The 20,318-nt window shown below is 54.6% G+C and overlaps 8 protein-coding genes across 8 annotated transcripts, besides 5 other annotated features; 4 read left to right on the top strand and 4 right to left on the bottom strand.

The window, feature by feature from the left end:
• Window positions 1–204: 204 nt before the first annotated feature.
• EKO05_0009847 (ubiquitin-specific protease otu1) lies at window positions 205–1,188 on the bottom strand (the record flags this gene model as incomplete). Its single annotated transcript, XM_038946943.1, has 1 exon — window positions 205–1,188. The coding sequence occupies one exon, from the start codon at window positions 1,186–1,188 to the stop codon at window positions 205–207; it is 984 nt and encodes a 327-aa protein (XP_038795218.1).
• Window positions 257–287: a tandem repeat.
• A 953-nt stretch (window positions 1,189–2,141) lies between the features above and the next one.
• On the top strand, window positions 2,142–4,879 carry EKO05_0009846 (uncharacterized protein; the record flags this gene model as incomplete). The annotated part of the gene is made up of 2 exons (XM_059637626.1): window positions 2,142–2,293; window positions 2,362–4,879. 2 exons carry the CDS (start codon window positions 2,142–2,144, stop codon window positions 4,877–4,879), a joined length of 2,670 nt encoding a protein of 889 aa, XP_059493609.1.
• Window positions 2,708–2,783: a tandem repeat.
• Window positions 3,912–4,138: a tandem repeat.
• A 467-nt stretch (window positions 4,880–5,346) lies between the features above and the next one.
• Window positions 5,347–5,424: a tandem repeat.
• Window positions 5,425–5,732: 308 nt separating this feature from the next.
• Window positions 5,733–6,793, bottom strand: EKO05_0009845 (4-hydroxy-2-oxoglutarate aldolase; the record flags this gene model as incomplete). Its single annotated transcript, XM_038942411.1, has 3 exons — window positions 5,733–6,335; window positions 6,400–6,418; window positions 6,471–6,793. 3 exons carry the CDS (start codon window positions 6,791–6,793, stop codon window positions 5,733–5,735), a joined length of 945 nt encoding a protein of 314 aa, XP_038795216.1.
• Window positions 6,793–6,835: a tandem repeat.
• Window positions 6,836–10,946: 4,111 nt separating this feature from the next.
• EKO05_0009844 (uncharacterized protein) lies at window positions 10,947–11,922 on the top strand (the record flags this gene model as incomplete). Its single annotated transcript, XM_038942538.1, has 2 exons — window positions 10,947–11,197; window positions 11,247–11,922. 2 exons carry the CDS (start codon window positions 10,947–10,949, stop codon window positions 11,920–11,922), a joined length of 927 nt encoding a protein of 308 aa, XP_038795215.1.
• A 1,484-nt stretch (window positions 11,923–13,406) lies between these two features.
• On the top strand, window positions 13,407–14,031 carry EKO05_0009843 (uncharacterized protein; the record flags this gene model as incomplete). The annotated part of the gene is made up of 3 exons (XM_038942568.1): window positions 13,407–13,479; window positions 13,537–13,613; window positions 13,663–14,031. 3 exons carry the CDS (start codon window positions 13,407–13,409, stop codon window positions 14,029–14,031), a joined length of 519 nt encoding a protein of 172 aa, XP_038795214.1.
• Window positions 14,032–14,200: 169 nt separating this feature from the next.
• On the bottom strand, window positions 14,201–15,113 carry EKO05_0009842 (Superkiller protein 3; the record flags this gene model as incomplete). Its single annotated transcript, XM_038942707.1, has 2 exons — window positions 14,201–14,747; window positions 14,797–15,113. 2 exons carry the CDS (start codon window positions 15,111–15,113, stop codon window positions 14,201–14,203), a joined length of 864 nt encoding a protein of 287 aa, XP_038795213.1.
• A 328-nt stretch (window positions 15,114–15,441) lies between these two features.
• Window positions 15,442–19,034, top strand: EKO05_0009841 (Superkiller protein 3; the record flags this gene model as incomplete). The annotated part of the gene is made up of 3 exons (XM_038942488.1): window positions 15,442–15,684; window positions 15,798–15,955; window positions 16,010–19,034. 3 exons carry the CDS (start codon window positions 15,442–15,444, stop codon window positions 19,032–19,034), a joined length of 3,426 nt encoding a protein of 1,141 aa, XP_038795212.1.
• A 195-nt stretch (window positions 19,035–19,229) lies between these two features.
• Window positions 19,230–20,142, bottom strand: EKO05_0009840 (Glutathione transferase; the record flags this gene model as incomplete). Its single annotated transcript, XM_038942486.1, has 3 exons — window positions 19,230–19,663; window positions 19,714–20,023; window positions 20,074–20,142. The coding sequence occupies 3 exons, from the start codon at window positions 20,140–20,142 to the stop codon at window positions 19,230–19,232; spliced, it is 813 nt and encodes a 270-aa protein (XP_038795211.1).
• Window positions 20,143–20,318: the final 176 nt, after the last annotated feature.

Raw genomic sequence — 20,318 nt, 5'->3', positions numbered from 1 at the left:
GGTAGGCGAGGAGAGTATATACAGGTGCAGTAGAAGATGTCACTATGGAATCTTTTCCTGGGGGGTGATTAGGTTTCTCGTTTCGAGGAGAATGATCTTGGGGCAGAAGGTGGGTGTTTCAGTGAGTGGGGCTGCTGTCCATTCTTCTGCTGTGAATTCCAACCAGGGTATCTATTTCTACGTCGTCACCACCCATCTACAGCCCTACTTGCCCTCGCCAAAGTCGACGTGCCCCGTCTCTTCGGCGTGCTGGACGGCGCCGCGCTCGCCTGCGCCGCGCCAGCCGCATGTATTGCACTTGATGTCGAACTTTTGCGTGTCGGTGTAGTAGTTTTGCTTCTTCAGCTCGCCGCACAGCCGGCGGGCGCCTTCCAGTATGACATCATCGGCGGCGTCGAAGAGCTTGACGTCATTCTCGGGGCTGAAGGTGGGCGCGCCGTTAGGGACGAGGGCGATGGTGTCGTAGTGGATGCCCGAGTAGACGAGGATGCAGCGGCGAGGGCGGCCCTCGTTGAAGCGGTCGACGCGCAGGTCCTGCACGTTGATGCTCGCAATCTCCACGTCGAACTCCTGGGAGAGGATGCTCAGCTCGATGCCGCCGCCCCACGAGTCGGCGTACTGGATCCACTTGCAGTAGTCGTCGGGGTCGCGCTGCAGAATGGCCTCGTTGTAGTGGTCGGGGTCGCGCTGGATGGTCTGTGCGACCAGGGAGCGCAGCTCCGTCATCGAGTCGAGGGCGTCGGTGAGGACGGCGCTGCCCACGGCGCGGAACAAGCACGAGTTGTCGTCGGGCATGACGCGCAGCACGAGGGTGCCGCTGCGGTCGGGCACAGACACCTCGGGCGTGTCCGTGAGCGCGGGCTGCTCCTTCCGTTGCAGCGACAGGGGCGCGGCTGGGTGTGCTGTGGAGGGCTCGGCGTCCTGCCTCTGCTCGCTGGGGTCGCCGGTTGCCTGCGCGATGACGATGATCTGGGCGCCGTTGAGCTGGAGGTCCGTGTGTTTGAGCTGCGTCGACAGGCCGTACAGCGAAGGGTCGAGGGGCTGGGGCGGGAAGCCCCACTTGAGGCTGTACAGCGGCAGGTCGGTCGAGGCGGCGATGGCGGAGAGCAGGTCGGAGACGGCGGCGTTGTCGTCGAGGGCGAGCGTGTGCTGGCCGTTGGGGGCGCGTAGGCGGATGCGGATGGGCATGTTGGGGGGGGAGTCTCGGTGGAGGGGGTGGAGGGGGTGGAGGGAGGTTGGACGTGAGGGTGGAGTGGAGGGAGGGTGGAGTGGAGGAAGGGTGGAGTGGAGGAAGGGTGGAGTGGAGGAAGGGTGGAGTGGAGGAAGGGTGGAGGGGAGGAAGGGTGGAGGGAGGGAGGGTGGAGTGGAGGTGTGAGGGTGAAGGCGAGGTTGGACGTGAGGGTGGGGCTGGACGGAAGGCGCGATGGGGACTGACGGTGGGAGAGGGACGACGAGAGAGAGGCACGCCGAGAGAGTGAGGGGAGGCACGCGGCAGAGAGTGGACGACGGCAACAACGGCAACTACGACAGAGTGCAGGCTACGGGCGAGTGCTGAGGGCCGACGGGGCGCAGCGCTGGTGAAGGTTGCGGGAGCATCGCGGTGGTTGTCGTCTCGTCGCCGTGGCCGTGGCGTGGGTGGCTGTGGCCGTGGCTGTCGCTGTCAAGGTCGCGGTCCTGAGTCCTGAGTCCTGACCGTCCTGGTCATGTGGTGATGGACACTGACAGCACCCCGGTCGCGCGCTCGGACCACGCTGCCGTCGACGGTCGACCTGCGACACTCACCGCGCGCTCGGACCACGCTGCCGTTGACGGTCGACCTGCGACACTCACCGCGCGCTCGGACCACGCTGCCGTTGACGGTCGACCTGCGACACTCACCGCGCGCTCGGACCACGCTGCCGTTGACGGTCGACCTGCGACACTCACCGCGCGCTCGGACCACGCTGCCGTTGACGGTCGACCTGCGACACTCACCGCGCGCTCGGACCACGCTGCCGTTGACGGTCGACCTGCGACACTCACCGCGCGCTCGGACCACGCTGCCGTTGACTTGCCGTCGACGACACTCACCGCGCGCCGCCGCCCACCCCCCCAACGCCCATCCCCCAACGCCCATCCCCCAACGCTGCTCCCCCGCTCACATGGCGTCCGCCCGCGCGCAGAGCTCGACGCCGGTGCCGACGACGGAATCGGCGGACCCGGGCGTCGATGGCGCGGCCTCGACCGTGACCGAGGCCGAGCACAGGGCCATGGCGGACACGCTCGCCCGCATCTACAACCACCGCAACGAGGAGTAGGCCGGCCCTGGCGCGAACCTCGCCCCTCTCACGCACCGCTGCTGACCAACCCCCCCCCTCCCAGTGGCTACGACCCCACCAAGCTCTTCCAGCGCAAGGTCAACAAGCGCGCCGTCCCCGACTACTACGACATCATCAAGGAGCCCGTGGCCCTCAGCACCGTCAGGGCCCGCGTCGCCGCAAACGAGTACACGAGCTTCTCCGGCTTTGTGCGCGACCTCGCCCTCATCCCCCACAACGCCCAGGTCTACAATCGCCAGGACTCGCAGGCCTACGTCGACGCCCTCGACGTCAAGAAGCTCATCGAGGCCGAGCTGCAGCGCTTGGTCGCCGCCGGCACCATCACCGACACCGTCGCCGCCCTGCCCTACCTCGGCGAGATCCCCGAGCAGGACCCGCTGCTGCCCGAGGACGACGAGGACGACGACGACGACGACGACGACGAGGAGCTCGAGGTCGACGAAGAGGACGACGACGACGACGACGGCGCCGGCGACGCCAAGCGCAAGCGACGACGCGGCCCTCGCTCCACCGCCGCCGTCGCCAAGCGCGACGGCGGCGCGCGAGCAAAGGAAGAGGCCAAGGCCGACGACCCCGAGTCGCGCAAGAAGCGCGGCCGCCCCCCGCGCGTCGACACGCCCATGGAGGCGCGCATCAAGGCCATCATGAAGGCGATCCGCAAGCCCCGCAACCAGGACAACAAGCTCATGGTCAGCGGCTTCGAGCGCGTGCCCGACAAGGCCGTCATGCCCGAGTACCACGCCGCCATCCGCACCCCCATGGCCATGGACATCCTCAAGCGCAAGCTGAAGCGCAAAAAGTACAGCTCCGTCGACCACTTCATGCTCGACGTCGAGCTCATGTTCGACAACGCCAAGCAGTACAACGAGGAGCACAGCCAGATCCACAGGGACGCCGTCCACCTGCAGCGCGAGGCGCGCAAGGTCGCAAAGGCCGAGCAGGACAAGCCCGACACCGACTTTGTCATGGACGAGGGCCGCATCCCCATGCCCAACGGCATCCTGCACAACGGCGAGCTGTGGAAGGTCGGCGACTGGGTCCACATCCAGAACGCAAACGACCTGACCAAGCCGATTGTCGCCCAGATCTACCGCACCTGGCAGGACGCAGAGGGCGGCAAGTGGGTCAACGCCTGCTGGTACTACCGCCCCGAGCAGACGGTCCACCGCTTCGACCGCCACTTCCTCGAGAACGAGGTCGTCAAGACGGGCCAGTACCGCGACCACCGCATCGACGAGGTCGTCGACCGCTGCTTTGTCATGTTCGTCACCCGCTACAACAAGGGCCGCCCGCGCGACTTCCCCCCGGACAAGGAGATCTACGTCTGCGAGGCCCGCTACAACGAGGAGAACCACAAGCTGAACAAGATCAAGACCTGGGCCAGCTGTCTGCCCGACGAGGTCCGCGACAAGGACTACGTCATGGACCTGTTCGACGCCCAGCGAAAGCTGAAGAAGCTCCCCAGCCCCATCGCCTACCTGCTCAAGCCCGACCAGAAGGAGACGGACGACCTGCCCAAGCCCGAGTGGGGGGCCGAGAATGCGCCTCCCAAGATTGGCGCAGTCCACTGCCGTCCGCGCGACCCCAAGGACTCGCCTCCGCCGGAGCCCACGCCCCCTCCGCCGCCCACGCCCCCGCCAGCGCCCGCCATGCCCACGCCGAGCCTGCCCAGGGCCGACTCGAGCAGCTACGGCGCCGCGCCCTCGTCCAACTACCCCCTGGCGCAAGCGCCAGCGCCCACGCCCATGCCCGCGCCCACGCCGCAGCACCACCACATCGCCTCCGCCTACACACCCACACACCCCGGCCACTACCACGCCTCGCAATCACCTGCCCCGCACATGCACCCACAAGCACCACAGCCGCCCTCGTACCAACCCATCACACCGCACGTCCCCTTCACTCCCCAGCCCCCGGCGCCCATGCAGCAGTACCAGACCCCCCGCCCCGCCCCAGGCTACCAGCAGCCGTACGTTCAGCACCCACCGGCCGGCTACAAGGCCCCGCCACCGGTCGAGGTCTACATCCTGAACGACCACGCAAACGCCAGCATCCCAGAGGACATCCGCGAGCAGTTCCAGCGCGACGAAAAGGGCCGCGTCCTCTTCTTCACCGCGCCGCCTCTCAACGTCTCGCAGCCTCTGGCAAAGGGCGGGAGGGTCCTGGGCCACTCGGCCGCCTACCTCGCCGCCCGCGCGCGACGCGAAAAGGCAAAAGCAGAGAAGCGCAAAGCGGATGCCGCTGCCTCGTCCGAGCGCGACTCTGCCGCCAAGAAAGCACGCCGCGACTCGGAGCTGAACCTGCAGAGCGCTGTCGCAGACCTCGGAGCCAAGGCCCTCGCCGCCCTGCAGGACCAGCTCGCCGCCGCTACCAAGGCAGAGCTGCACGCCCAGGCAGACGACGACAGCAACGCTGTGAAGAGGGTCGTAGAGGGCCTGTTGGACATGCAGAGCCGTGCAGCTGCACAGAAGGCGGAAAGAGATGCGCGTCAAAGGCAGCGCAAGGACGGCCAGCAGATGCTTGTCACAGGCATGACGGCGCAGCTAGAGAAGAGTATTTAGCGTAGCTAGCCCTATTCTATCTAATACTCTTTAATTCATCTTCTTTACTATAAGAAAGAACTACCTATATAGGTAGATAATAATAGTAAAAACTGCAACGCTGTAAAGAGGGTTATAGAGGGCCTTCTAGATATGCAGAGCTATACAGCTGCACAGAAGGCAGAAAGAGATACGCATTAAAGGCAGCGCAAGGACAGCCAGCAGTTGCTTGTTACAGGCATAACGGCGCAGCTAGAGAAGAGTATTTAGCGTAGCTAGCCCTATTCTATCTAATACTCTTTAATTAATCCTCTCTACATTATAGGTAGAGCTAAATAATATATTATTGTCAATTGCTTCTCTTTTCTTACGAGTAACGCTGTTTCTAAGAAGCTACCTTTAGCTACTACTCAGAAAAAGTTATCAACTAGAGTAGGCAGGTTATGTACTCGGTACTTCTTACTTTTAATAGAACCGTTTGTCTTTGTTTCTGTTTTTACTTTTATCGTTACTTCTACCTCTACCTCTACTTCTGTCTATGCTTCGACCCAACTCCTGCTTCTACTACCTCCACGCCTACACTGAATAGAACTAAACCAACGCTTAGTCTAATGCTAAGTAGAGTGTCCTTATTGAACGCTAGGGTTCTGCGCGCACAGGTTCTTGCAGTGATGGTAACGCACGAGTGGGTGTTATTGTGATGCTGAATGTGATTGTTTAGTGCAGGTGCACACGACGTACAGGGGGATGGAGCGGAGCGGATTAGACAAGAGCGGTAGAGAAGATACATAGTGTGTGGTATGCGGTAACATTGAATCATCGTGGACTGTGTATAGCTCACACATCAACGCTCACACGTCAACACCAACAACACCTACAACCCGGCCTCAATCCGCGCCACCTCCTCCATCGTCGTCGTAATCCCCTTCTTGACCGTCTCACCAACAGGAACATATGGCCTCCGCGGCGCCAGCTTGGCCTCGGCGTCCTCGATCCCCGCCGCTACAGCGCTGTACTGGCTGACGGCGTACTTGACACTCGCGATCCCAGCCTTCACGGGGCTTTCCGCGAGCGCCGCCCTGCGGTGCAGATCCAGAGCCTCCTGGTGCTTCCCGGCCGTGTACAGCTCGTAGATCCTAACCACCGTCTTGGGGAAGATGTTGCCGAAGCCTGTGACGCACCCCGCGGCGCCGACGGCCAGCCCGCCGATCAAGAAGTCGGCTTGGCCTGCGAAGGTGGCGAAGTCTGAGGGGGGGAGCTCGGCGGAGAGACGCGTGATCTTTGCGACGCTCCCGCAGGTTAGCTTTACGCCGACGATTTTTCCGGGGTTCTTGCGTGCGAGGTCGGAGATGGTGACGGAGTCTAGGTCGACGCCGTTGCTGACGCCGGGGAAGTTGTAGATTACTAGAGGCAGTGGACTGCTCTTTGCTACTTCGTCGTAGAAGTTGCTTACTACTTCTTTGGTTGTTGCGGCGCCCTGGTGTTGCGTTAGGGAGGTCAAGTGAGTGGAATGTAATATCAATAGCAATGTTCAGACTTACAAAGTACGCAGCTGGCAGACTGAAAAGAAGCGTCAGTATTCTGTATATGTTCTTGAATGATTCATACTCACAGCAGCCCATAGTCAGCGCCAGCCTTCTTGGCGTCGTCGATATACTCCTGCACCTGAATGACGGAGAACCCAGACACGCCAACCATGAGCGGGAAATCCGGACCGACGGCCTGCCGTGCAGCTACTGTAATCGCAATGCGTTCATCCCGGGTCAAGAGGAGCGCTTCGGCATTGGTCCCCAGGACTACAAGTCCTGCAAGCCCCGTCGACTTGAGGTAGGTGAAGTACTTCTTCTGCGCGACAAGGTCCAGACGCCCCGTTTTGGCGTCATAGAAGGTCACGGCGGGCACCCAGATGCCGGACTTGGGGACGTTGGGGGCCATTGTGTGTCGTGTGTTGCTGTTAGATGCGGTGGTTGTGTTGTGGAGGGGTATTTGGCGGGGTTCCTGATGTGATGTACCTGGAAGAGCTGCGTTGTTCGTGGATATCTTATCCGGACAGATCGATTTGCAGAATGATCTTCTCTAAGCGTTTAATATGGGTGAGTCTTGGAAGACGTTTTGAGGCGATACATGTTGTACTGTACTTGTGTATGCAATGTCGGCTTCGTTACCGGACTAGCCTTCAGTAGCCGTCTGTGGAGCTGGTCGTCACGCCGATGCGCTCCCGCGGTAGTCCGAGTTCGGCGTCCGCGACTATCACAACATAATTGGCGAGAGCGACAGCACGCATTGCAAGATACTGTTTTGTCAAGTACCTTGATAAGTAGTACCTAGGTAGTCTTGTGCCGCCATCTGGTTGGTTGTTCACTCATTGGTTCCTCTAATTTTGTCGACAATTAGCATTTTAACTCCCGAGTACAAAAGGCATGTAGCCCCTTCTCAGTCACAATAGAATGCGCGTAACATGCAAAATTTCTAGGTGCACTCAGAGAGACCACAACTGCCAGAGCAGCATCGTTCCAAGCGACCCTATCTCGACAACAGAACCGTAACAAACTTTTTCCATCGGGTACCAGGTCTGGCGCTCAGTGCTCTGAACTTACCATATCACGAACGCCAGGAGATCATCGAGAGGCGCGTTTACCTTGAGAGGAGCTGGGTTGAGGAGAAGACAGACTCATGAGCTGAGAGCCCCACTGTTCCAGCACTAGAAGGTTCTCTCAAAAGAAGAAGACTACCGCAATAAACGGACTATGTGCTTTACGAACCATGGATTGCAACATTCGAACCCGAATTTGGTTTCCAGCATTCGACCTCTTGCAATCAACGACATCAGCACGACACAAAATTTGAAGCGTTGCATCTCGACTATTCAGAAGCATTCAGTACCCTGAGTAGACCATGCAGATCATATCCGTTTATAGCTTTCGATTCCCACTATCATCAAGAGCAGACTGGCTGTTATCAGACCCTAGATGGTAACCCCACCAAAAGGCTTAAATGAACAATATGAACGATATGATCAGAAACCAGTCACAGTAAGGGCTATTGAAGAGTTCCAACTTTTATGAGGACCAGATATCGATAAAATGGTAGTCTACATTGTGCAGCTCAGATGCTCGTCAACATACCAACAAACAGCATGTCGATGTCTCTAGTTGGCACGACCAACATCTCCACTCAACCCTGCTGCGGTACTAACCCTGATACAAACATCAGCCCTAACAATTTCGAGGGCGCAGTAATTGCTTACCAAAGTTCATCTAGACAAATTCAAGGACCGACCATAGCCGCCGATGCTTCATTGTGATTCAGCAACCACAGTAGCGATATGTCTTTTCTCAACACTATAAAATGTCTCAATCTGAGCTTCGAAGAATACACTATCTTCTCAGTCGATCTTGAGCATACCTCATGCGATACACGTCGCCAAGAGGCCAAGTCCGTTGGCTGACCTTTGTTGTACCAATATGTGCTACCTCAACGGTGTCCATGATCTGATGATACTACGAACAGCCACCAACGTCTCTCTCATTTCGCTTGTTCGATCGTTCGTTGATTGGCAAGATACGACATCTAGCACAGGTGAAGAATGCACTGAAAAGCGTCGCACCGAGGGGGGCGACGGCGAAATTTTTTATAGGGAACCACCGATAGAACCTCCACCTATAACTGCACATGGCGGCACGCTTCGACTGCGAAAGCCGGGTTTCCAGCCACCGTCTGTCAGTGATAGCAATCGCGAAAGTATAGGACAGGGAGAGAAACAACGACCTCAAAACGACATTGCGGCTACGTTTGGATCGACTGAAAGCTGGGAGAAAGAGCTAGAATCTTGCGACGTTATGCCAGGGAAGATCCTCGCACGTCATGTCGTACGTCTGAGAGAAATCGGAACTACTGCTGAATGCATCACCTGGACGGAAATCCCTTGAAGCCAGCAAAGTACCGATACTCGCGGTTCCTTCACTCATCATCAGCCATGTCTTGTCAACACCGACAAATTAACTCGGCAACCTTACTTATCACCTTAAACCGCTAACTCCCTTATTAAGATGCAATACACTGGCTCCAACAAAGAGATGTAGACTCGCTTCTCAGACACCTCAATAAGAGTGCAGCCGCTGGTAAGCGTATGCTGGAGTTGTGGCAAGAGCTATTGGAAGCGTCGACTCAACATATCCACCACATGCGTCAGAACACTACAAAAGACGACCACCGACTGTCCATCACAGGGTTTCTCAATCTCCTTGCTGAAGTCCGCAATGTAATATACAGCTGTCTTCTACCTGACTCCGCGGCTGTGAGGGGACTGTGGTCTAATACCTGCAAACGAATCAACGAAGAACTTTCCAGCATGGTCGTTGCTTATGCAAGAGAGTCATCGACCAGACTGTAGTGTAGCTGACAGCACACGTCCCCGTGCTTCCGTCAGCAAGTTTCTATGCTTGCTCTATACATCACCATCCCCTCTGTATGTGAGTTCACACAGCTTCGTGCGATCAATCTTGTTATAAGTATGGACTACAGCACTTCAGAATATAGTTCGTCAAACCTTGTAGGGAATCTTCAAGAGCACGGTCAAACGAGTTCCTACGAGATTTTTGCAGATCTTGGTAAGATTATGTCTCTACACCATTCCCTTGTGGCTGTCATCGTTACAGTCAACTGTACGACGGCTAGCATCTGGGAGGGTAGCGTCGGCTACTCTTGTCTACACATATACTACTGGGCTTTCAAAAAATTTGAAAAACAACGACATAATAACGTGTGGAGTGTAATCTTCGATTTGAGTGGTAATACATTGGGACCATACTACTATCGATGACACTAGCCTTATATTGCCTTCTTAGTAAGAAAATTCGGAGATCAGAGGGCCTCAAATTCACCTTACTCAGCCACGAGCCACGACCGTTGAGTTCTGGTATTGGTAATCTCGATGGGCCGGTCCGACCGTATGGAAATGCCAAGGACATGAAGAAGTTGGATGATATCGTGAGGAGGTCGAGGTTGCTAGGAAAGCAAACCTTACCGACAAACTCGGCTCGACAAAGCACAGCAAAGCAAATATTTTCAATAGAATGAGGTGGTAAATGGCGATGGAAGCTAAAGTGAATAATCTCAACTGGCGTTGTGTTGACTCGTGGCTTAGCCGTGCTTTTTCTGCTTGATGCTTGCTTTTTGACCGAAAAGCGCCCTCTGCATATCTAGGGCAGACTGTAGCTACCAAAAGTACCAAAAACGCAACGATAGCAGTCGATCGAATACTTTTTTGTTTGGCATGTACATGACTCGGCGACCTTGAACTGTGCCGCACCCTTGCGTAACACTTCGCTCTAGTATACATACATCAGTGAGAAATGCCCAACGTGTCTTTCTTCAGCCCCGAATCTTTGTTACTCTCTAGGTCGCACACGATGGGTATTATCAGCACCGTCTACGCAAGTGTTTTACTCTCTGTTGCCGACGTTTCTGCGCGGCTCTTCGCGCCTCCTCCTGATTCCATTGGACCAACGACGACCGCAAAGGATGGAGATAGCGCCTATCCGAGACTAAGAAAACGATTTGTCAGCTGGGTTTGATGGCCACCAGTTAATATCGATGGTATGCGTACTCAGAGGGCCTCAATCCGAAAGAAGCGCTGCTCACGTCGTGTTGCTTAGCAGGTCGATCTGGCATTCAAAAGTCTGAGACGGACAACGAAGCTGTTCATGCTATACTTGAGCTACACGAACAGACGTGTCGGAAGAAAACCCTTTGTCATCGCTGCGAGAGAGCTGTACGTGGTAGATGCGGTTGTGCCCCGACGCTGCGCCGTATGTGCCAGGAGCTGTAACAACATTGCATACGCGAGTGCATTCACCGGTGCAACAACAAAGCTGGAGATCCTGTTGTTATCTTGGGCGGGAACCCGATAGTTTGGTAGGCGACTTGGAACGCGCGCGCATCATGAAAACGTGGCTGAAACCATCGACATAGGTAAGCGAAGAGTTGGCGGCTGCTTTGCCCCTGCATTCCTGCAAGTCTGTGTATGATACAAATAGGGCTTTCGTGTGTAAATGAGAGTTGAACTTTCACGTCAGTACGATCAGCAATGCAAACTACCACTCCAGCCCCGCCCAACACTTCAGCCCCACCTACTGCTGATTCCGGCAGAAGCGTAACATCAAACCCACAACCACCTGCAGTATCCGTTTTTTCTCCAAGGTTATTCAGTGGCCCCGAACCGCGAAAGAGATCAGTCTTTGAATCTCCGCCTCCAACTTATACGCGAGATGAGCTACAGTCCAAGTGCCAGCATATTCCTGAAGCTGATCTACGCACTTCCTACAAGAGCATTCTCGAGTAAGTCCACGTTCTATAAATATGTACTTGCGTTGACGTAAAGCTTCAGTTGTTTCCTTGCTCCCAACATCCTTCATGTTCGGGTAAAGCACGTTCGAAAGGAGAAAGACTTTTATGTACATGAGGATTTCCTCAAAGATCGGTCGAAGTTCTTCAAGACCGAAGTTTCGAAACTTCACACGGCCGTCTTTCGACGTGTCGATCTCCTCGACGTCCGCCCGGAGACGTTTGCCATCTACGTCAACCTCCTCTATACCAGCAAGTTGGCGACGAAAGGCCCCGAGGAGTGGCACTGGCTCTGCAGACTATACATACTGGCCGAAAGACTACAGGATGTCAAGACAAAGAATCTAACCATAGATGGCATGATCCTCTGCCTGCAGGAAACACTGCCCTTGTTCTCATCTACACCAGTGGCTAAAGATCGCACCAACATCGATGCAACATCCTTGGCGTGGCTGTACGAACATACACCAGAGAATAGTGCAGCGCGCAGGCTTGCTGTCGACTACTACGTCCAGAGTGGGCGCGCAGAATGGTTACTGTCTGAGAAGAACAAGTACCCAGCAGAATTTATGTTCGATATTGCAGTTCGTCTGATGCAGAAGCGTCCTTCATCACTTTTTGCATCGGGGTCCTTCAAGACTTCGTCCTTGTACTACCATGAGGCGGTCATCGCAACGGATAAGCCGGCGGCAACAGAGCAAAAAGCAGGGGTTGAGTAAGCTGAGAGATCTGTGCGAAGGAAAGACGAAGTCTGCTCCCGCCACTGTGACATAGCTTTTTATATTTTGATCTATGGGGAAATGTACGCATGATGGTGGTCTTCACGTGTAAGACGGTTCGGTCTAGGGGTCTGCACACATTACCGAAAGGAATGTTGAAGGAGCGTCTGCGAGACGAACTCGTAACAAGCAGGATTTGGATAGTGTCACAGTTACCGACTACGGTACATGGTACATTGCAACCTGCATCTAAGTATAAGTTGTAGGTCGCGAACTGAGGTTCCGCTGATCAGACGCAGTGCCAAATGTATCGATTCTGTGTGCTTGCTTCTGAGGTTCAGCTGTCGGAGTTATAGCCAATTTTCAACATGGCACAACCAGCCTCCAGCCCACAAAAAGTAACTGAACCGTCAATGTTCGGTGGCACTAAAAGTCCGCTGCTGGGTTCACAGGTCGCCTCTAATGTAGCTTCGCCCAAGCAGGGCGCTAACCAGGGACCCACGCATCGCCCTTCATGATGCCATCTAGTAAGTCTACAGAAACAAGCAGAATGTGTCACTTCATCTGACGAGTTAGCTAGCTTCGATTCGTCAACAATCAGTGTCTTCATTGGTTCGATAGAGTCCGGGAGGCGCAGCTTCAGAGTTCACAAACGACTCTTCTCGTCTCGATCCGGATTCTTTGTGCGCGCAGTCAAGCAAGCCGAGTCTGGACCTATACCATGGGAAATTGCGATGCTCAAGGACAATGCTTCAGTCTTCAATTTGTACGTCAATCTGACGTACTCCGGATCTATTGCGACGAAATGCTCCAGTGCAAAGGATCCAAAAGAATGGGCAACTCTCGTGCAGCTGTGCGTACTTGCCGAAAAACTCGAGGACCCCAGGGTTAAAAACCGCATCATTCCTCAACAACATGGTCCCGAAAACACCAAAAGGGGCGCTTTCCGACGTGGCGTTGCGATCCCAGTTGAATTTTGAAACGATTGTCGAGCTGTATGAGGGAACTACAAGTAAAAGTCCTGCAAGATGGCTGGCAGTGGACTTCTACGCCCATAGAGGTGGCCGGCGCATGTTAGATGCTGGGAGGGGCGTCCGACTTTCTCTTCGATCTCGCGCTATGGCGATGGAGTGTCAACCAGCTCCCGTTTCCGGAGACATGGTAACAAAACCATTGTTATTCTACCATGAGAATTTAGATGAGCCCAGGAGGAGAGAGGACAACATGGCAGGCGACATAGCAGTAGCTGTAGCAGCCACACTCATGGAATTCAAATCAAGAACATCGCATCGAAGCAAATCCCGTCGTGACTCTGATAGTGTATGTAGTTCATTTTGTGGGGTGAGCATGCATCTGCCGCGAAGGAAACGGCGATGGCAGCCACGAGATGAAAAAGAGAAGAAGCCACTAGCGTGCACGTGCCGCTAAGACAAGCCTTCCATTCACCGTTCTGGAACTTTTCCATCCCGAGTAAAAACAACAAAATGGCAGCACAGAAGGCACCACGAGGTGTTGAGAAGAAGCGCAAGTCAAAGAAGAGGAAGTCAAGAACAGAGGGTGCGTGAAATCCGTACACAACGCAGCATCCGACACATAAAAACTGATCATTCAAAGTCTCCTCCTCAGAGTCCTCCAGCGACAGCGAAGTAGAGCAAAAGAAGAACAGGAAAAGCCCTTCAACAGAGCCAGAGGTGCGACCAAACGAAAACCCCCAATCTACTTGTCATTGATTCATACCAGTCTGCGGACACCACGCCAGAGCCCACCCCAGCACCCACCAAGAAAGAGAAGAAGAGGTCCAAATCAATCCCAGCACCGACCTCAAATGGCGACATTTCCATGAGCGATGCGTCGCCCTCGCTCTCTCCTGCACCCGTGTCGGCGCCAGTCTCTAAATCCAAGGCAGCATCCGGAAAAGAAGAGGAAGAGTACGACGCCATCTACATCCGCAAGATTACTACTGAGCTGGCCGATGATCTCGACAAAGTGCGCGAAGCTCAAGATTTCAAGGCGAACAGTATCCCCATGCTCATTCATGCGCTGAAGCAGGGCGAGAGTCTGTTCTCGGTGGAGGAAAAGAGGAGGGTTATTGCCACGTCTAAGGCTTAAATTTCATGCTCGACGATCACATTGATATTCTGCATGGGTGGAGTTCTGGCGTTTTGAAATGTTCCTCTGAATAGCTTGATATTGTGTTCAATATGAGAAGCCAATGTGACGCCTCAAAGTTTGCGTGAAATCTATGCGCTTCCGCCATTCTAGGTCTCGTTGGCTTATCCTAGTACGCCTCCACATCCAATCCTGACCGCCACTCAAGCTCGATCTGCCACGCAAGGTGGTATGGATGCTTGATGACCACCATGTCGTGTGCCAACTTCATAACCTTCTGTCGCTTCTCCTCCTTCTGGCCTGCGGGAAGCACAAGCAGGGTATCATAAACTCGCTCCAATAGCTTTTCCTCATATTCTCTCCTCAGCTCGTCGTCATTCGTCCAGTTGATGATTTCCTCGTATATTCCCTCTAGCGGACTCTGTCCGTAGACCTCGTTCTTCACCGTCTTTGTGGTGTTGTCGAGTGTTGCGCCTAGGCGTAGTCTCCGCTCATCGATCAGCTTCTTTATCGTCGCTGTCTCTTGTGTCTCGTGGATCTCGGCGATGCGCGTCAATACTGCTGACGGCTGAGGCAGACGCCCCTCGAGGTAGGAATATATAGGCGAAGAGGGTAGCTGTGTGGCCAGTGCGCGTGCGTACTGTGTCTTTGTGCCGTGCTTGCGAGCATGGTCTACGAGCTTATCGATGGCGGACTGGCTGCGGTGGGCGTCGTCGCTGGCTTCTGTTAGCTCCTAGTTCAAGCCACACGGAGCGCGTTACGAACAGATTTGCGTATATCTCCGCCAGCCTCAGGCCGACCTCAATATTCTCGTCGACATTTCGACCGCCCAGCCCCTCGTACATGCCCCTCAATCCAAGCCATGCTTGCGCATCGTCAGGCTTGAGCTTTGTCGCGTCATTGTAAGCCCTCGCTGCATCGTCGTACTTGCTCAACCCGTCATTGGCGCGTCCCAAGAAAAGTTTCGCGAAGTAGTTGTTGGGGTCCTTTTCAAGCACGGTATTCGCCTGCTCAATAGCCTCCTCCCAGTTCTTGGTATCAATCGCCGATTTGGCGGCCTTCAGCGCAGTTTTGGTAGACATTGTGGTAGTTTAGTATATGCGTGAGGATGTTGAGCCGTCAACACGGCAGAGTCGATGTTGTGAGTAGTCCATTTGGTCGTGGTTGAAGGTTTAGGTGGGGCTCTTCATCGAAGAGCAGGCAATGAATGACGTGCACTAGTGTGAGATCGATCAGCCCTATAGGAACGCAAACATCACAACTTCGCTCTCGCCGCATACCATCACACCAACCTACCATCTCAGCGTCGTTCGCTGGGTTCGACCACTCCAGAAGTCCCGTTTATACTTGTGTTTGCACTGGCCGGAGCTCTGCATTAAGAAAGAGTTGGATTCGAAAAGTTCAGCAGTCATGGCGTCACATGCGGACAGTGCGCACGACCTCTTAGATCTCGACATAGGCACATTGCGGCAATATGTCGAGCTCTTCCCAACTGAGGGTTTGTCGAAAGTTATCACAGGATATCTGAGCAGTGGCATATCGAAATATCCACTCACGCAAGAGAAGGGAGATGCGCCAGATCTGAGCGAAGGCGGGGTATCCCTCAGCGTCGATCTGCCTGTCTCACAAGACGACTGTCTGGCCCTAATGACAGTAAGTGCCAACCAAAGTTGATGTCTCATTCCAGTCTCGGGATATGCAAAGTGGCTATCACACCACTGAGAAACCGGCTTCCTTGGAGGAGATCTATGCTGACCACAGAATAGGAAGGTATTCTCGAAGCCAGGAAGTCACCACTTGCACATGTCTTATTAGGCGATTTCTATCTTTCCTTGGAAGAGTACGAGAGTGCTGTCGAGTGTACTCGGAAAGGTTTGAAGCTTGCAGCAAACGAAGCCAAGAAGACGGATCTGTCATTCCAGCGGTAGGTTGTTGAGTTGAAAAAATGATATCCTGATCTGTATACTGACCAGCCTAGCACACGTGATGCGCTGAGCAGTACACTTGCCACAGCACTTGTTTACTACCAGGCGCCTAGGAACCACCTGGAAGCTAAACAGATCTTCCGGGAGATACTCAAGCGGAAACCAAGGTTCACGGCTGCGCTGATTGGTCTCGGTCTCATACTTGAGGAAGATGAGGATTACAAGGAAGCCGCGGAGTTCTTGGAGCAGGCCCTGAAGCAAGACCCGGATAATGGTCGCATTGGAGCAGAAGCAGCTTGGTGTCAGGCACTCGATGGCGATTATAAGGCCGGACTGGACAAGCTCGAAGGCTATATTGACCACCCACAAATGGACGCATCCAACTCACGCGGTAGAGAATTACGTGCACAGACTCTATACCGGATCGGTGTGTGTATATGGGAGCTCGACCCTTCGAAAGCTGCACGAAAGGACCGACAAGGAGCTTACGCTAGGCTTCTCGCTGCGATCAAAGCAAACCCGAACTATGCACCCGCATACACTCTGCTTGGTATATTCTACGAGGACTACAACAAGGACCGCAAACGAGCAAGGCAATGTTTCCAGAAAGCCTTCGAACTATCTCCGTCCGAGATCGTTGCAGCTGAGCGGTTGGCCCGACTGTTCGCCAATCAGGGTGAATGGGATATTGTTGAGGCTGTCTCACAGAGAGTCGTTGACTCTGGCAAAGCAAAACCAACCCCAGGCTCAAAGAAGAAGGGTGTCAGCTGGCCGTTCTCTGCATTGGGAGTTGTTCAAATGAACAAGCAAGAGTACCAGCAGAGCATCATCTCATTCCTGTCCGCTCTTCGCATCAGCCCAGATGACTACTACTCCTATGTCGGTCTTGGTGAGAGTTACCATAATTCTGGACGCTACAACTCCGCACAACGTGCCTTCAACTACGCCGAGAATCCATCAGACGATGTTATCATGAAGAAGACCGATAACGAAAGCTGGTTTACCAAGTATATGCTTGCAAACGTCAACCGGGAGCTTAGCGAGTATGATGAAGCACTCCAAGGCTACGAAGCTGTTCTTTCCCAACGGTCACAAGAGTTCGGAGTATCGATTGCCCTCATTCAGACACTCGTAGAAAAGGGCTGGCACTGCATCGAGACCGGATTCTACGGTGAAGCCGTGGACAGCGCCATCCGAGCCATTGAGGTCGCCTACACAGTCACAGAGTACAAGCCCGATGCATTTAACCTCTGGAAGGCAGTCGGAGATGCGTGCAGTTTGTTCAGTTGGGTGCAGGAAAAGCTTGAGAAGTTCCCTTCTGCAGACGTTGAGCGCTTATTGCGAAGCCAATCAGACGTTGGCGTCAACTTCGATACACACAAAGACATCGACAACATTGGCAACGATGATCTCGCTACTTTCTCTTCGACAGAGGTGTCAATCCTCACAAAGGTATTGAAGGCTTCCATTCTCGCGCAAAAGCGAGCTATTGCCAGCTGCGAGCACGACATCCACGCTCAGGCTGTAGCATGGTACAACCTTGGCTGGACTGAGTACCGTGCTCACGTCTGCCTGGAACAGGAAGGGAACGATGAGCAGAAACTCACAGCTTTCTTGAGAGCAGCAATGAAATGCTTCAAGCGCGCCATCGAGCTCGAAGCTGGCAACTCTGAATTCTGGAACTCTCTCGGCGTGATAACGACGACACTCAGTCCCAAGGTCGCTCAGCACGCGTTCGTACGTTCTCTGCATCTCAACGACCGCAACGTGCACGTCTGGACAAATCTAGGCACGCTCTACCTACTCCAAAACGACCTCCATCTTGCTGACACAGCATTTGGACGCGCACAAGCCCAAGACCCTGATTACGCTTTAGCCTGGGTGGGTATGGGATTAGTCGCCCTTCTTGGTGGGAAGGAGAGCGACGCATTTGCGCACTTCACGCATGCGTTCGAGTTGTCAGATTCCTCGTTACTCCTGACCAAGCGACAGTATGCAGTCTCGGCGTTCGACTTCCTTGTGTCATCACCGTCATCTTCGAACACGATCGTCAATCTGATACAGCCACTGTTCGCTCTCCAGCAGCTCAACCGTCAGGTACCATACGACCTATCGCACAAGCATCTCGCAGCGCTGTTCCTGGAGCGAGTCGGTAATTACGACGCTTCGGTGGCCGCTCTACAGGCTGTTTCCGAAGCTGCCGAACAAGAGTACGAGAAGTCTGAGGCTTTACCTGCTCTTGCGCGTATTGTCCAAGCGAAGAACGATCTTGCGCGGAACCAACTTGCGCTAGGTTCAAATGACTCCGCGGTAGAGGAGGCAGAGACTGCGTTGGACCTCATGGCTGAGCTTGAAGGTGACACTGGCCAGTCGATCTTGTCTGCCGAGCAACTTGACAAAATACGGTTGTCCGCTCGCCTTACCGCCGGTCTCGCACACTACTTCAGCGGTGCACTTGATGCAGCGCTACCTTACTTCCGCACATCGCTCGAAGCCACAGGGTCTCACCCAGACATTATCTGCCTGCTCGCAGAGGTGCTCTGGGCAAAGGGAGGCGACAACGAAAGACAGGTCGCGCGTGAACAGCTCTTCACCGCCTCCGAGAAGCACGAGTCACACGTCGGCATCCTCACGCTCGTCGGCGCAATGACTGTCCTAGACGACGATCTCGAAACCATGGAAGTCATCAAGGATGACCTCGACCGCCTGCGCACCGACAAAACCCTTACTGACGAGCAGCTTGCACGCATCGAGAAGATAGTCGAAGCCATCTCCATCAGCCTCGGCGGTGCAGACCAAGAGCTCGACGAAGCGCGACGAAGCGTCGTGCTCGCGCCCTGGAAGCACACAGGCTGGTCAGAGCTGGCTGATGCGGCTGGTGGCGATGTGTTTGCTAGTACGCTCGCAAAGGAGACTGCTCGTAGAAACGCACCGCCGAACGGCACTCTCAGCGCTGTCGGTCTGGCTAGTGCTATGGCTGCAACTGGCGACGCGGGTGATGCGCAGAGAGCGATTGTCCTCGCACCGTGGAGCAAGGACGGCTGGAGCGGGCTTGTTGAGTGCTTGCAAAGCGCCTGAGTGCCCAATGACCGCGTAAGAGCAGCGACGATGATAGCGTTGTATACCCATAATTATTTGTACAACTTAAGTAAATCAGAACATAATTGATCTGCAAAGGAACAACGCAGTCTGTGCTTATCACGCTGTTACAACTTGTGGATTAGTGCATGCTGGTTTGCAAAAGCGCTATCAATACTCGGCCCCAATCATGAGCTAGGGAATACCCCTTCCAGCTCTGATAGCCTTCGCAGCCTCCGACTGTGCCTCATCTCTCGCATAGCGGCCATAGATAGGCAAGTAATGCTCCCTGTCGCTCAGCGTCTCCTTGACACTCTTCCTGCTCTCCACCGCACTCAACCACTTCCTCCAGCGTTTCCAGACTTCTTCGAAATTACCACCCCGTCCCTCCTCCGGAATGCCGGACCCGCCCTTGAAGTGGTCGAACACCCAGAGACGGTTGGCCCAGGGCGCAATCACAATATCAATCAAGCTGAACTCCTTGCCGAGGAAGAAAGGGCCCTCGGGATCCATCTCGCTGGTGAACTCCTTGAGGTGGTTGAGGAACGCGGTCTGCTTCTCCTTGAGGCCATCCTCGCCCTGGTGCTGCAGAAAGCGGTGGTAGGCGGGGATAATCCGAGACCCGACATCTGCAGCTGTCAGTAACCATGTCTATCTCTAGAGAACTTGAACATCTCACAATCAGTCCAGATCCTAGTCCGTGCGCGCAGGTATGGATCGTCGGGAAGTAGCTTTGGCGTGTGGTCCGGGTAGGCTTCTTCCAGGAACTCGCAAAGTACTGTGCTCTCGTACAACGGCTTGCCCTGGTACTGCAGTGTCGGTACGAGGCCGCGTGGATTGAGATCCAGGAGGGATTGCGGCTTGTGGTATGGATTCACTTCGATGTACTGGTATTGAATACCCTTTTCTTCAAGTGCGATCCAGACGCGCTGGACAAAGGGACAGAACCAGCCAGAGTACAGCTTTAGATCGTTCTCTGCGGAATGTGCCTAGAGCCCATCAACATACTGGGACGGCAAGTGGATTTGCATTGGCCCACCTGCACGGTCTTCGCTGCTAGCCCGGTTGCCTCTGGGTGGAGGTTTGCGTCAGGATGATCTTTGCCCATGCTTGCTCGGATTGGGATGCTGGTGTGTCAGGCTGCGTGATTAAAGAGCTGCTCGAAATGAGAGATCTTGGTATTTGGAAATAAGGCAAGATGAGAATATAAAGAGGGCGTCATACTTCACATCGCCATTCAGATGACCAATCACACCATGTTATACTAGGTTTCGATGACGAAAG

Source organism: Ascochyta rabiei, chromosome 17, assembly GCF_004011695.2.
Source record: "Ascochyta rabiei chromosome 17, complete sequence".
Taxonomy (NCBI): Eukaryota; Fungi; Ascomycota; class Dothideomycetes; order Pleosporales; family Didymellaceae; genus Ascochyta; species Ascochyta rabiei.
The sequence above is the reverse complement of the archived record's forward strand: the minus strand, read 5'-3'. Positions and strand labels throughout refer to the sequence as shown.